Genomic DNA, 15,100 nt, shown 5'->3' with positions numbered 1-15,100 from the left:
CAGTAGTACACTAATTTTGCAGATCAATAGGCCTGGGGCCAGCTGGAGCACCAGGCACTGGGTGAGTGGAAGCTCAAGTGTCCTAGTGAGAGCGAAGCTGTGACTCCCAGCTGCTCCCTCACTTACCACCTAAGCCCCAGGCCTGGTCTGGAAAGACAAATGAACTACATGACCTCCACAGGCCCCAGAATGGATGCTGGAAGCGGAAGGTGGGGCAGACCTCCCTTTCTAAGTCAGGTGGCTGCTCCGCTGTCTACCAGGTGCCAGAAGGACCCACTGAACCAAGACCTCTGGTAACAGCTATGAGAGAAGGAGGAGACACAAGGTTGAACCTGTTTTATGGGGGACATGCTGGCTGGGACTAGGGGCAGAACAAAGAGTTGGGCTTAGCTTTTCAAGGGACTGAAGGCTTGGGATCCTGGCTAGTTCCAGGCCTCCCACAGTGTCAACTGGGGTCAACTCTACTAGGACTGGGAGGCAACGGGGAGATGGGGTAGGGGAGAATGGGTAAGCATGTGGGGACAGGAAAGGGAGGTGGTGGGAAAGGGAGTGGAAGGAAGGAGTGAGGAGAGAGGGAAGGGAAGCAGGGCTTGGCTGGAGCCAAAGCCAAAGCCGGAGGTGGTTGGGTCAGCAGCAGGAGACACTCAAAAGGGAGCCTCCCGGGAAGTGCAGGCTGCCATGAGAGCCCGTTTGAGCTGCTCATAGGTGACAAACATCACCACGTTCCAGGAACCCAAACGGAGAAAGGAGGGCATGAACCTAGAAGGCAGAAAACACAGGTCATAGGGGGCACCTTGGTGGCTCCTGAGGGCACTTCACCTCCCACTCACCCCAGTGGGCCATGGTATCCAATCCAACCTAGTTGCTCTGTCCCAAAGGAGGTTGTGAGGGCCCAGGGTGAACAGAGCCCCAGAGCCATGCGGCTCTGAGCAAGAATTCCCTGTGAGTCTCCATTTTAATACCCATAAGGTAGGAATGACAACTCTGGAAGGAACTAGTTAAGAGCATGAGGGAATGCCAGTGAAATACTAACACCAGGATCAGAATAGTTTGACACCTGGTTGCTAGTCAGTTCCAGGTGGTTCTCTCCCACCTGTGTGTAGGTATGGGTAGCTAGGAGGCTCGGGATTGGGTGGGGTGGATCAGAGGCTCACCCTTTGTAGAAGGCTCGGGGACCCTCCTTGTGGAGCATGGTAAGGGCACAGTGGCCAGCGCTGCTGTACTGGCCCGGGGCAGAGTTCATATATCTCGTCTTGACCACATCGACAGGGGAGGCGATGACAGTGGTGCAGAAGCCTGCCCCAAAGGCGGAAGTGAAGTGGCAAGGGAGGTCATCTGCGAAGGAGGAGCAGGAGAGGCAGTCAGGACTCCTTACCTCATCATTCCAGAAGGGAAGAGATTATCAAACTAGCTTAGGGGTTTTCTGGTTTTAGAGAAAGAGATGCCAGCGGGGATCTGTCCTGATGACCTAAAAGTCATTTAGCCTAGAGTCTAGCCTCAGTACCTCAGTGTGCAGTGGGAGCTTCATCCCAGCTGGCTTCAGTATGGTAAATCTAAACTCACTCCACAAGCATAGGGGAAGGAGGATGAAAAGATGTGAGACTCAGGCAACCAGACCCTCACATCTGATCCTAGGTTGGGGGAAGGGCAAGACCCAGAACCATTTATACTAACTCACCTGTCATGAGGTTGGCTTTCAGGAGGGCGTCCTTGATGAGATCGTAGGTCACCAGCTCAGCACAGTTGACAATGGCATTACGAGCAACATTGGGAGAGGTCCCTACAGGAGGAAAAAATACTGATGTGAGACCAGAGACTAGAGGAGGAGGAAGACAGGGAAGAAGAAACACCTGGTACACACCTTTCCAGAGTCCCCGGAACCCTTCCTCTCGGGCAATGGTCTTGTAGGCATCGACAGTGCTTTGGTATCTCCGGCCACTTCCAGCCCGGGCCTGAGCTTGGAATCGGACCTTTACTACATCTGTGGGCTGGGCCACAGCCACAGCCAAGGCCCCTGTGGTGCTGCCTGCCAGGAGGCGGCTCCCGATGCCGGCATCTGTGGAAGAAACATGGGGGGGTCAGTGCCCAGCTGGGATTGTACTAATTTTCCACCTCTCTTCACTAAAAATCACCTCATCACTGTAATCTCTTGCCTTCTGGGAATAGGATTCAGACAAGTTCTTGCTCTAAAAACTCCTTGCATCAAAGAAAATAACACCTTGAATGTCTACTACTTGCTACCCAATGGGACAAAGCAAGGAGTGGGACAAAATGAGACCTAGCTCAACAGGGTAAGTCACAATCATTTCCACCTGACAAGTGGAAACCCAAGGCTCAGAGAGAAGTGGCCTTCCAAGGCCTTAGATTCCTAAGACTTGGGTTCGCATGCCAGATCTATTTCTCCTTGCCATGTTATCTCAGGAAAAGTTAACCTTTTGATCTGGGTTCTCAGTTTTCACATATGTAAAAAGGAGGTGGGCATAGCATGCGAGGTAAAATGGAAGAGTGCTAGCTTTGGAAGCAAAAGTCCTGGGTGTGTTTTCTGGCTCCTCATTGTGTGCTCTTGGCCAAGTACTTTCCACCCAGCAAGGCTCAGTCTCTTCATCTCTAACATGGGGATGATACCACCTACTCTCAGAGTAGTGGTGGGGACTGTCATGGGATGATGCCCTGCACAGAACCTGGCACAGCCCAGGTGCTCAAGAATCATTAGGAGAATCAAGGTGCCTTCCAGTTCTCAGTTCCTCTGATCCTCCTAGGGATCTTAGAGCCTAAAGAAGCTATGCAGCAAATCATCAATCAAGGATGATTTGATTGGATTGGTCATCACCAAGGAGAAAAGGTCAAGGGGCCCATGGCCCAGCTCCACACTCACGCTCAGAACCCTTGGTATAGAACTGCTTGACAGAGTCGTAGAGGCCGATGCGGACAGAAGCAAAGCTCATCTGGCGCTGCAGGCCGGCGACCAGCCCATTGTAGAGGCTGCGGGGGCCCTCAGTGCGCACCATGGTCAGGATGGTGCCCAGCACGCCACGGTACTGGGCGCTGGCTGCGGCCTGCGCTGGTCCCTGCCTTTCTCCTTGGATCTGCAAGGCCAAGATGGGTGGTTATAGGGGTTGGCAGGTTGTCCTCCCCATCTCTTGCCATCCCTGCGCTCCAAAGTTTACACAGTCCCAAACACCCCACTGGCCCTTAAGGAGTCTATATCTTGGGGCAGAGTAGACTAGACAACATTGGGAACCGCAGGCTTTCTGCCCTCACCTGCAGCCGGACTTTAGCGGTGTCCAGAGGAAAGGTGATGAGATCTGCAATGCAGGCAGCTGTGCCAGCCCCCAGGAACTTCACAGTGGCGGTAGGGGGTACATCTGTAGCCTTGAACCCAACCATAATGCTGATTTCCTCCTATCTCCCAGGAGATGGAGAAAGATGGAGAAGGGGGCACCTTCGGTCAGCACCAAGACGAGATAGAGGAACTCTGCCGGAATCTAAGCCAAGGAGAGAGAAGCCCCATTAGCAGCAGCATGCACAGTCCCTCCCTGCTTACCACCCCACCCCCACCTTCCCTGACAGCACCACTTCCCTAAGCAAGAACCAGGGCAGCCTCATGAAGGAAAACAGGAGTGAGCTCTGGAGGTACTCAAGTAGGGGCTAGAGAAGCAATTCCTGCCTGAGGAGAACACATTTTGTGAAGAGCCCCCTCCCTTTTACTATAGGAAGAGTCTGGATCAGGGCTATCTTAGTGCTGACAAACTGGCACTGACTCATCCTTTTGTCTGCTGGGTGCAGAGATTTCACTGATGATACCGGCATGCCTACTTCTGCAGATCTGTCTGAAGGACAGGCAGAAGTGGGGAAAAGGTTTCAGTCAGACCAAGATCTGAAAGGCACAGGCTCATAGGCTTATGCCCTGGATTTCTTAAGTAGGAGAGGTTCCTATGGGTCTCAAATTATCTAAGTCTAGAAGAAAAGGAATGGAGAAGACCAGTTCAGTCCCTTCTCAGCCCAGTCTAATTCTCCTCCCCAGCCCCACACAACTTGGGCTCTCTAGAGTCATTCTTTCAACAAGACTGCTTTGCTGGGCACTGGCTCACTGAGATGCAGGAGACAATATCAACCCTAGATGGGGCTTACTGCCTGGCACAGGGCATGGGCAGGTGATTCAAGCTACATTTGGGGCTTGCAGGACATACTCTGAAAATGCAGCAGGAACAACTAACTCCATCAGGAGAGAGGTAATATTCAGCTGGGCCTTGAAGGATCCTGGACAACTCTCAGGGCTGAAAGTAGGTACACAGACACTGGACTCTCTCCCCCTGGCCTATTGTGTGACCCAGGGAAAACAGTCTCCCTCTCTAGCCAGTTTCCTCTCCTTCAACAAAGGGGATCCACATCTTCACCACAGGAGGGGCAGGGATAGGGAGGTGCAGATCAGAGCTACAAAGACACAGGAAACCAAAAGCTCCATTTTGTTCTCAGAGTTGAACAACACCCTTCTCTGCGGCCTCTGCTGCCCTTCCCCGGGGAGGAAGTGAGCCCAGCACCCCAGTGGGGGAGGTGACCTGCTTCTCTCTCCCCTGAGCTCACTTCTCTCACTTCACTTCACCAGGAGCAGCTGCTCTGAGCCTAGCCTGATTGGTCGCCCATGTCGCTGGGGCCATAAGGAAAATGCTGGCCAGCAGAGGGAGGATGTGGTTGGAGTCAGTTGTGAACACAAAGACCCATGGAAACAAACAGCTCACAGCTTCTTCCTCCTGAGCTTCTCTACTCCAGGCGTCTGGGGCCAACAGGGAAATCCAGAGGCTACTCACCACTCAGTTGCATCCGGATCTACTATAGGCCAGGTCCTGGCCTTATTGGAGTTTCCCTGGAGTCTGGCCTACATGAGGCTCAGTGAAGATTGGTACTCACATGGGTTGATGAAGGAGCTCCAGACTCCCCAGCTTCCCTGTTCTGACATATCTATCTATCCCCCAGAACTTGTTGGATACATTCCCCATCCCACCGCCCGGGGCACTCTATTAGCTCATTTACTCTTCAGAGCTGCCCTGTGAGGTGGCTGCCTTATTTCCATGTTACAGATGAGGGAACTTGGTAAGAGCCACAGCTACAGCCTCCAAAGCTTATTAGATTTGCTCTGCACTGGTGTCCAGAACATTTCTCTCCTGCTGTTTTCTCAGCCCCCGGCACAGGCAGGGCTTTTAACAAGAAAACACCCAAGTTCTCTCATGCCAATTTTTTTAAAAAAAAACTTAAATTTTTAGTTTTTTTTTTTTATTATTTATTTTTGAGAGACAGAGAGAGACAGAGCATGAGTGGGGGAGGGACAGTGAGAGGGAAACACAGAATCCGAAGCAGGCTCCAGGTTCTGAGCTGTCAGCACAGCTCAAGCCCACAAAACCATGAGGTCAAGACCTGAGCCGAAGTCGGATGCTTAAATGACTGAGCCACCCAGGTGCCCCACTCTCATGCCAATTTGACAGTTCTGAGAAGGTTCAGGCAAAGAATGTCCCTTCTCTGGGCATCAGAGACCTGAAAAGTGAGTCTATCGTGTCCTGACCTTGAGCTGGGTCACAGTGTTGTGAAGGCCAGAGAATAAGGCCCAGCCTCTGTCCATCTCAAAGACAAATGCACAGAGGCTCAGTTGCCATTCTGAATGTTGCTTTGGGTTTGTCAGGTCTTTTAGAGGTTGAGTATGGGGGCTATGGCCACTTGTGCTAAAGACCCTACTAAGAAGAGATAATCAAACTCAGGCCTCAGGAATTTGTCCTAGCTCTGCTGCTGACTCCCGGGATGACCAAGGACTAATCACTGTCCCATCTAGGCTTCAATTTCTTCCTTTGTAAATATGGGGACCACCATCCCTGCCTAGTCAAGATCAGCTTAAAGGATAGAATGAGACCAGGGATAAAGGAAAGTGTTTTGTGAATTCTGAAGAGCAACTTCACTGGGGTGGTGGTAGTTATTTTTGCTAACGTCCCACTGACCCCCACCCCCAGGCCAAAGCACTAGTAGGCAACAGAAGACCCTCCCCTTAGAGTGGATTCTTACCCGGCTTTGTAAGGTCTCACGCTGAGGCCTCCAAGATCAAGCTTCTCTAAAGGCATCCCATTCTTCAAAGCTGCCAGTGGCTATCATGGCCCGATCCCCTTGGTTTTCCATAGAAAATGGCTGGGAGACGAAACACCTAATAGTCATACTATGTGTCCTGTGGATGAGGGGAAAGAGGAGTTTAGTAAGGAAATATGCCTTTAAGGATCACACTCCAGCTAGAAAAGGGCCACCTGCCCAAGGCACACAAGCTCAGTCCTTCAGGGTGGAGGTGGGGAGGAGTAAGGAATAGGGTCTATTTCACCCAGGGTAGCTGGGGACTAATTAAGTACACACACTGGAGGGGGGAAATGAACCCAGGAATCCCCCCTCCCCTGTCTGCTCTCTTAGTAGACACATTGATTCTCTTCCAGATTTCTGCTTTAGAGGCACTCTGTACTCTGAAGAAGCAGCCTCCCAACGCAGTCAGCAGATTCTGGTGAGTGGGAGTGTTGTTACGCGGTCATGATAGGTCAGAGACTCGCCGAGAATCGACTAGCACCCAGCCGCGAGCTGTGAGGAGGTTAGAGGGGCTGGGAACAGGCCCTGCTCAAAACTTCGTCTCAGCCTGGGGGATGGAAAGTCATTCTGGTCGTTGCAGTCGCGCCGAAGGCCCCCACCCAAAAGCAGGGCTGGGAATCCTGGGCGAGGGGAGAGAGAAGGGTGGAGGCTTAAATTATTGAGCCAATTGAAGGTGAGAGGTAAACAAAAGGGGAGAGAAAAAGAGTGAGAGAAAAAGAAAAAGGATAGAGAAGAAAAATTCAAGATAGGCTGGGAGAAGAAGAGAGAAATTAGAAGGAAGGGCGCGGGTCCTCGCTGCCGGGGTGGCGGGAGTGCCGCAGGTTTAGCGGGCTCAAGGCTAGGGCGGGCGGGGCCCGGGCTCACCCGGCCGAAGGGAGAACAAGAGCGTGCTGGCAACTCTGTTGTCTGTCGGCGGGCGGAGGGCGCGTGGAGAGAGCACGGACAGTACTCAAACCGAAAACGTGTCCGGCGAGTCTACGATGGGGTCGCTGGAGGCTGCCGCGCTTTAGGTCTCGGGGGCGGGGCCTGCGGGGCTGGGCGGGGCCTGCGGGGCTGGGCGGGGCCTGCGAGGCGGGGCCTCTAGTTACCGCCTTTCGGCAAAGGCTGTCCGGCGTAAAGTTCTGTGCGCGCCTTCCTCCACTCCCATTTCCGTGCGGGCGGATCCCCGCGTCCATCCGTCTCCTCACACATCCCCGTTCCGCCAACCTCTTGGTGAGAATGGCAAGGCGGACGCCCGGAAAGAAGCAGAAGCAGCTCAGGGTCACACACGCCTCTGCTCCCCCTGTATCCCGCTAGGGCTCTTTCTAATACGCTCCAGAAACTCGGATGAGAGCGTACTCCCCCCTTTACCGGCTCTGCAACCCCTGACTCCGCAAACAGAACTCCAGCCTCCTGAGTCCTCCGCGGGGCGGGGCCTCGCGGCCGCTGGAAATTGGTTAAAGCCGCCGCGTTGCCGGAGGAAGGAGCCAATCCGAGGTGGAGCGGCAGGTGGCGGCTAACCGCCAACAGCCGCGAGGTGCCGCTGGGCTTCTGGCGTACGCCCGCGGCACTCTGGCCTTGCCCAGGGGATCCAGGGGACTTCCGATCTGGGCGGGACGGAGGCACCCAGCGTGACGCTCCCGCGCCCATTTACACCTGGGTGCGCGGGCCGGCGCCCCTCGAGTGAGAAGGCGGAACAGGGCCCGGGCCTGCTGTGCGCCCAACCTGGCGATGAGAAAGTAACTTAGATGAGCTGAACCTGGGTCCCCTTCAGTCGGCTGGCAGTCCTGTTGGGGTGACAGACACGCAAAAAAACAGTAATTGTGTCCTGTGGCTGGGACAAATATAACGTTTGGGGAGTAGGACTCTTGTTCACCCTTGGCTTCGCCCTTTCTTCCTATGTTTTTGTCCTTGTTGGCCTCCCAGCACCATTGAATGGATTAATCGAAGAGGAGGAAGACGTCTCTCTGACTGGATTGTAAACTTCTAGAGAGCAGGAAGCTCTTTATTTTTAGTGTCACAACATCAAGGGCCTGCATATAGTAGGCTGTGTGCATGCTGTTTGGGCTGCTGTTGAAAATGTCTGAAAAAGTGTAAATGGGAGGATCAGGGGAAATGAACATTTGGTGACTGCAATTACTGTGTTCACATTCAGTGTGAATACTTAACGTAATCTTGTGAGGCTGATATTAACCTCAGTTTTACGCGGAAACAGAGTCCCAAAGAAGTGAAATCACCTGCGTAATGTCACACAGCTGGGAAGTGGTGAGCTGCGATTTAAATCCTGGTTTATCAGCCTCCAATGTGTTTGTTTTCTGAATTGTCCACAAGAAATGTCAGCTGAAAATAACTGGCATGGGAATGGATAATTATAGCAGGAAAGAAAAACACTGAACACGTGGTCTTGGCAGAAGCAGAAGAAAAGTGGAAACTGAGAAGTCAAGCTGGAGAATTATTCTGGCACTGTGGAATCTCCCATCCACTAGCTGCTCTGGCTTTTCCACAAGCTTCTGTGTCTTGCTGTGATGAAATGATTCCCAGATTGCTCTGTGACTGGTGGTGAAACTGCTGAACTTGAGAAGGCAGAAAGAACAAGATGGAACTAATGGCCTCAAAATGAAAGCACCACCCTGATTGCCAAAACAAGGAAGAATTGACCAAAGACTACATACCCATGAGATGTTTGTTTATCCCTTGCGAAATTCAAGGGCTGTTAAAAAGATGATGTGTGAACCTTTAAAAAAAGAAGTAGAGATTACCAGGACCCAGCATGAATTTCTTAAGAAGAAATCCTGTTAAATTCTCTTAACACAAGAGTTTGAAAACAAAAATAAACAACGACCCCCCCCCCCCCCCCCCCGCCAATTCTCTTTTATTTCGGATGGAGCCAAGCAGATAAGAGCAATGCTACTGACACTTTATCTGTGGACTTTTAGCAAGCAGCTTGTCCAAGTCAAAAGATGTCCTGTAGACAGATTAGAGAATGTATGCATACAGGTAAGTGCATTTAAAAAACTTGTTTCACATCTATTTCATTAAATACATACATACTGCAGTTTATTTGTAAATGTATGTGCCAATAATCAAATTGACAAGGTTTATAATGTTGATATCATACCAGAAAACAATCCATTGTATTTACAGTTTTGAAACTTTAACATTTTAAATACAAACTGTTTGAAACAGTGAAAATGGAAAAGACACAAGAATGCCAAAGAGAATTGAAAACATCAAATAATTAAGCCAACATGAGAAAATATTAAACATTTCAAATGTCTCTGGTAATTTTAAAATATTGGGTAGGTTGGCTATGTTAACTCCCCCACCCCCAAAATAAACACAAAATTATCTGGTTGCATTTTTTTAAAGCTTAGTTATTTTATTTATTAATTTATTTTTAAATTTACATCCAAGTTAGCATATAGTGCAACAATGATTTCAGTAGATTCCTTAATGCCCCTTACTCATTTAGCTTACCCCCCTCCCACAACCCCTCCAGGAACCCTTTGTTCTCTATATTTAAGAGTCTCTTATGTTTTGTCCCCCTCCCTGTTTTTTTTTTTTTTTTTTTAGTTTTTTTTTTCAACGTTTTTTATTTATTTTTGGGACAGAGAGAGACAGAGCATGAACGGGGGAGGGGCAGAGAGAGAGGGAGACACAGAATCGGAAACAGGCTCCAGGCTCCGAGCCATCAGCCCAGAGCCTGACGCGGGGCTCGAACTCACAGACCGCGAGATCGTGACCTGGCTGAAGTCGGACGCTTAACCGACTGCGCCACCCAGGCGCCCCCCCCCTCCCTGTTTTTATATTCTTTTTGCTTCTCTTCCCTTATGTTCATCTGTTTTGTCTCTTAAAGTCCTCATACGAGTGAAGTCATATATTTGTCTTCTCTGATTAATTTCACTTAGCATAGTACCCTCTAGTTCCATCCACATAGTTGCAAATGGCAAGATTTCATTCTTTTTGATTGCCGAGTAATACTCCATTGTATCTATATACCACATCTTCTTTAGCCATTCATCCATTGATGGACATTTGGGCTCTTTCCATACTTTGGCTGTTGTTGATAGTGCTGCTATAAACATTGGGGTGCATGTGCCCCTTCAAAATGGCATACCTGTATCCCTTAGATAGATAACTAGTAGTGCAATTGCTGGGTTGTAGGGTAGTTCTATTTTTAATTTTTTGAAGAACCTCCATACTGTTTTCCAGAGTGGCTGCACCAGTTTGCATTCCCACCAGCAATGCAAAAGAGATCCTCTTTTTCCACATCCTCACCAACATCTGTTGTTGCCTGAGTTGTTAATGTTATTCATTCTGACAGGTGTGAGGTGGTATCTTATTGTGGTTTTGATTTGTATTTCCCTGATGAGTGATGTTGAGCATTTTTCATGTGTTGGTTGGCCATCTGGATGTCTTCTTTGGAGAAGTGTCTATTCGTGTTTTTTGCCCATTTTTTCACTGGATTATTTGGTTTTTGGGTGTTGAGTTTGATAAGTTCTCTATAGATTTTGGATACTAACCCTTTATCTGGTATGTCATTTGCAAATATCTTCTCCCATTCTGTTGGTTGCCTTTTAGTTTTGCTGATTGTTTCCTTTGCCGTGCAGAAGCTTTTTATTTTGATGAGGTCCCAATAGTTCATTTTTGCTTTTGTTTCTCTTGCCTTCAGAGACGTGTTGAATAAAAAGTTGCTGCGGCCGAAGTCAAAGAGGTTTTTTTGCCTGCTTTCTTCTCTAGGATTTTGATGGCTTCCTGTCTTACATTTAGGTCTTTCATCCATTTTGAGTTTATTTTTGTGTATGGTGTGAGAAAATGATCCAGATTCATTTTTTCTGCATGTCGCTGTCCAGTTTTCCTAGCACCACTTGCTGAAGAGACTGTTTTTATTCTATTGAGTATTCTTTCCTGCTTTGTCAAAGATTAGTTGGCCATACGTTTGTGGGTTCATTTCTGGGTTCTCTATTCTGTTCCATTGATCTGAGTGTCTGTTTTTGTGCCAGTACCATACTGTCTTGATGATTACAGCTTTGTAATACAGCTTGAAGTCTGGGATTGTGATGCCTCCTGCTTTGGTTTTCTTTGTTGAGATTGCTTTGGCTATTTGGGGTCTTTTGTGGTTCCATACAAATTTTAGGATTGCTTGTTCTAGCTCTGTGAAGAATGCTGGTGTTATTTTGACAGGTATGGCATTGAATATGTAGATTGCTTTGGGTAGTATTGACATTTTAATAATACTTGTTCTTCCTCTCCAGGAGCATGGAATATTTTTCCATTGTTTTGTGTCTTTTTCAATTTCATTCATAAGCTTTCTATAGTTTTCAGTGTATAGATTTTTCACCCCTTTGGTTAGATTTATTCCTAGGTATTTTATTGATTGCATTTTTAAAAATTTTTATTTTTAATTTTTTTAAGTTTATTTATTTTTGAGAGAGAGAGGCAACGCAAGTGGGGGAGGGGCAGAGAGAGAGAGGGAGACAGAAAATCTCAAGCAGACTCTGCCCTGTCAGGATGGAGCCTGATGTGGGGATTGAACTCACGAAACCATAAGATCATGACCTGAGCCAAAACCAAGAGCTAGATGCTTAACTGACTGAGCCACCTAGGCTCCCCTGATTGCATTTTTTTAAACATTTTTTTAAATGTTTTATTCATTTTTGAGACAGAGAGAGACAGAGCATGAGCAGGGAGGGGAGGGGCAGAGAGAGAGGGAGACACAGAATTCAAAGCAGGCTCCAGGCTCTGAGCTGTCAGCACAGCTGACGCGGGGCTCGAATTCACGAACCTCGAGATCATGACCTGAGCCGAAGTCAGACACTTAACCAACTGAGCCACCCAGGCGCCCCTCCCCTGATTGCATTTTTAAAAAGATTTTATTTTTATGTAATTTCTACACCCAACTTGGTGCTTGAACTCAGAACCCCAAGATCAAGGGTCAAATGTTCCACCAACTGAGCCAGCCAGGTGCCCCTGATTGCATATTTTAGAAAAATCAAGGGGTACCTGGATGGCTCAGTCGGTTAAGTGTCAGACTTCAGCTCAGGTCATGCTCCTGCCTGCCTCAGTACCTGTGCTGAGCATGGAGCCTGCTAGGGATTCTCTCTCTCCCTTTCTCTCTCTGCCCCTCCCCTGCTTGTGTGTGTGCACATGCACGTGTGTGTGCACTGTCTCTGCTCCTCCCCAACACACTCTCTCAAAATAAATAAACTTAAAAAAATATATAGGGTTTGTTACTTGCCAGTGAAGATTCATTAAAGATTTTTTGTTGTTGTCTTTTTTAAGTTTATTTATTTATTTTGAGAGAGAGTGTTGGGGAGGGACAGAGACAGTGGGAGAGAAAGAATCCCAAGCAGGGTCCATGCTGTCAGCGTGGAGTCCAACTCAGAGCTCAGTTCCGCAAACTGTGAGATCATGACCTGAGCAGAAACCAAGAGCTGGTTGCTTAACCAACTGAGCCACTCAGGTCCCCCAGCAAACCCTGTATTTTAAATGTTGAATTAGAAAAACACTGTTAAGAGTTAAAAGATGCATGTTTAGTCAGCAATAAAAAGGAATGAAGTACTGATACATGCTACAACAAGGATGAACCTTGAAAACATTTTGCTAAGTCAAGCCTGTCACAAAAGACCACATATTGTATGCTTCCACTTGTATGAAATGTCAGAATAGACGACTCTATAGAGGCAGAAAGTAGAGCTAGGAGGGATAGAGGGCATTGGGGCATGACAGGTAAAGGGTAAGGAGAGGGTGGTTGTTTTGGGATGATGAAAATGTTCTAAAATTGGTTGTGGTGATGGTTGCACAACTCTGAATATACCAAAAAACTGTTGGCTTTCCCTTTAAATGAGTGAATTGTATGGTATGTTAATTATATTTCAATAATGCTGATACAAAAAAAAAGAAAAAAGGAAAAAACCAAAACAAATAAAATGCAAATTGGACCAAGTTAACACCCTTTAAAGCGCTGCTTGATGCACTTTGAATGAATTCTAAATGGGTTAAAAAAAATGTTTTCCAAAACTTCTCATGAGATGTCAGTGAATCTTTATTGTCTGAGTTAAGACCTTATGAAACGGCTAAATTATACATAACTTGCTGATTTGTATACCTTCCACAAGGTTCAATTGATACACATAATTTATAGATATCCACAGGAATTCTTAATGCCTCATCAAATTTCTCAGTACGGATATTTATTGTTTTATACTCTTTCTACTCTAAATACCAAGAAGTCTTTTCATAGGAAGAGATAAATCTCTTCCCATTATCCCCAAAAGCATAGGTTTTGTTATGTGTTTTGTTACATATAAAATTAAACCAGATTTATGTTTGATAAACTGACACATAAAATCACCATTACAGTATTCATAGTGACTGCTTATAAATGTCGACAGTCATCATAAAGCCTATGAAGTTTATCGTTAGATTTATAAAATGAAATGCAGATTGATTCAAGATGAAAAAATACAGTGCTGATTGCTAAAAAGCTCTTTGTTAAAAAAAAAAGAACTTAGGGGTCAAAAAAATTTTTTTCGAAGTAGCTCTTTGTTGCATTAGGATGTGCTATAATGAACAGGATTCCAAACACTATTAAATGTTTCCCAAACTACAGCACAAAGCACTTTGAACATCATTTAAGTATAAGTTATACCTCACCAGCAGGATGCTTTTTAGTGACTGGCACTATAAAGCACACCTTAAGAAAGATAGAAGACACCAAGTGTGAATAACAAATGTTGTCGTTATAAAATTATTGCAAATGAATTGAGGAAGGTGACTGTCTATTCCATTCTGATAAGATGCTGTCTCTAAATATTGCATTATTTGCAAGAAATGAGACTTCCATACCAACCTAAGACGGTAAAGCAAACTTGAAAAAGTGGCTTCAGTGTGAATATCCAGTGTTAAAACTCCTTCCTAGAATGAATGAAAAGTTAAGGACATGTAGACATAGTTTTGTACCAGAATGAAGGGGTTTTTTTGGTTTGTTTTTTTTGACAGCTTTCTTTTCTGCAAAGTTTGTGTGTAGCAGTTTTCCTATAAACTTTCTCATTAATTCAGAGCTAAACAGGAATTTCAAAGCACAGATCAAGAAGAAACCAGTGGGCTTCTGTTGTGGCAACATCAGAGTTCTGTTTTGTTGTTCAATCTGTAGTTGCTTCCTCAGTGACCATTTCAAATCATTCTCTACTTTCATTTGCTCTGAGCCGGAAGTGAAATCAGGTTCTCCTTTCTTCTCAGAAACATCACCAAGTCTTCCGTTTGTAAATTGTTTAGAAGCATACAACATGGTAACATAACCACAAAAATCCCTGCAAACCCATTTTGTCCCTTAGCATTTGCAGTGCTTTATGGACAATCATATTAACATGACTCATGACTCTCCTTGTAGTTGTTTCATCAAGTGGGAAAGATTTCTTCCATCCCGTTGTTCAATATTATGAGCATATCTAAAGTAGGAATTATTTCAGGATTAGGACCCCAAGGCATTATTAATGTTTAATAATAACCATGAAATATGGGGTGTCTGGGTGGCTCAGTCAGTTAAGTGTCTGACTCTTGGTTTTGGCTCAAGTTATGATCTCACGGTTTTGTGAGTTAGAGTTCCACGTCGACCCCACACTGACAGTGTGGATCCTGCTTGAGATTCTCTGTCTCTCCCTTCTCTCTGCCCCTCCCCAACTTGCTCGCGCATGCTCCCTCTCTCTCCTTCTCTCAAAATAAACAAATAAACTTAAAAAAATAATAACCATGAAATCTCTATGATAGTTTTTGAAGTCTTATGCTTTTGGACAGTAAAAGAAAATGGGTATCTGACTTCTGGGTGGTGACTTCTAGATAATGGATCTAAATAATGCTGAGCAGGGGGCACCTGGATGGCGCAAGTCAGTTAAGCGTCTGACTTTGGGTCAGGTCATGATCTCATGGTTCATGGATTTGTGAGTTCCAAGTCCTGCATGGGGCTCTCTGTTGTCAGCATGGAGCCTGCTTCAGATCTTTTGTCTCCCTCTCT

General features: G+C 46.8%; 1 protein-coding gene across 1 annotated transcript; it reads right to left on the bottom strand.

The window, feature by feature from the left end:
• Positions 1-321: 321 nt before the first annotated feature.
• On the bottom strand, positions 322-7,095 carry UCP2 (uncoupling protein 2). Its single transcript, XM_015537006.2, has 8 exons — positions 6,973-7,095; positions 6,049-6,205; positions 3,262-3,485; positions 2,876-3,086; positions 1,862-2,056; positions 1,679-1,780; positions 1,155-1,335; positions 322-759 (listed from the first exon to the last, which is right to left on the bottom strand). Exons 3-8 carry the CDS (start codon positions 3,385-3,387, stop codon positions 645-647), a joined length of 930 nt encoding a protein of 309 aa, XP_015392492.2. The 5' UTR covers positions 3,388-3,485; positions 6,049-6,205; positions 6,973-7,095; the 3' UTR covers positions 322-644.
• Between the last annotated feature and the right edge of the window lie 8,005 nt (positions 7,096-15,100).

This window comes from Panthera tigris, chromosome D1 (assembly GCF_018350195.1).
Source record: "Panthera tigris isolate Pti1 chromosome D1, P.tigris_Pti1_mat1.1, whole genome shotgun sequence".
Classification (NCBI taxonomy): domain Eukaryota; kingdom Metazoa; phylum Chordata; class Mammalia; order Carnivora; family Felidae; genus Panthera; species Panthera tigris.
Note: the sequence above shows the minus strand (reverse complement) of the source record. Positions and strands in the feature narration are given on the sequence as shown.

Excerpts from the sequence above, each read along its gene's own strand:
- UCP2 (XM_015537006.2), bottom strand. The coding sequence starts at position 3,387 with ATGGTTGGGTTCAAGGCTACAGATGTACCCCCTACCGCCACTGTGAAG. Across the intron at positions 3,087-3,261 it reads CCGCTAAAGTCCGGCTGCAG|ATCCAAGGAGAAAGGCAGGG; the intron begins GTGAGGGCAGAA and ends TTGGCCTTGCAG. Across the intron at positions 1,781-1,861 it reads GTTCCGGGGACTCTGGAAAG|GGACCTCTCCCAATGTTGCT; the intron begins GTGTGTACCAGG and ends TTCCTCCTGTAG.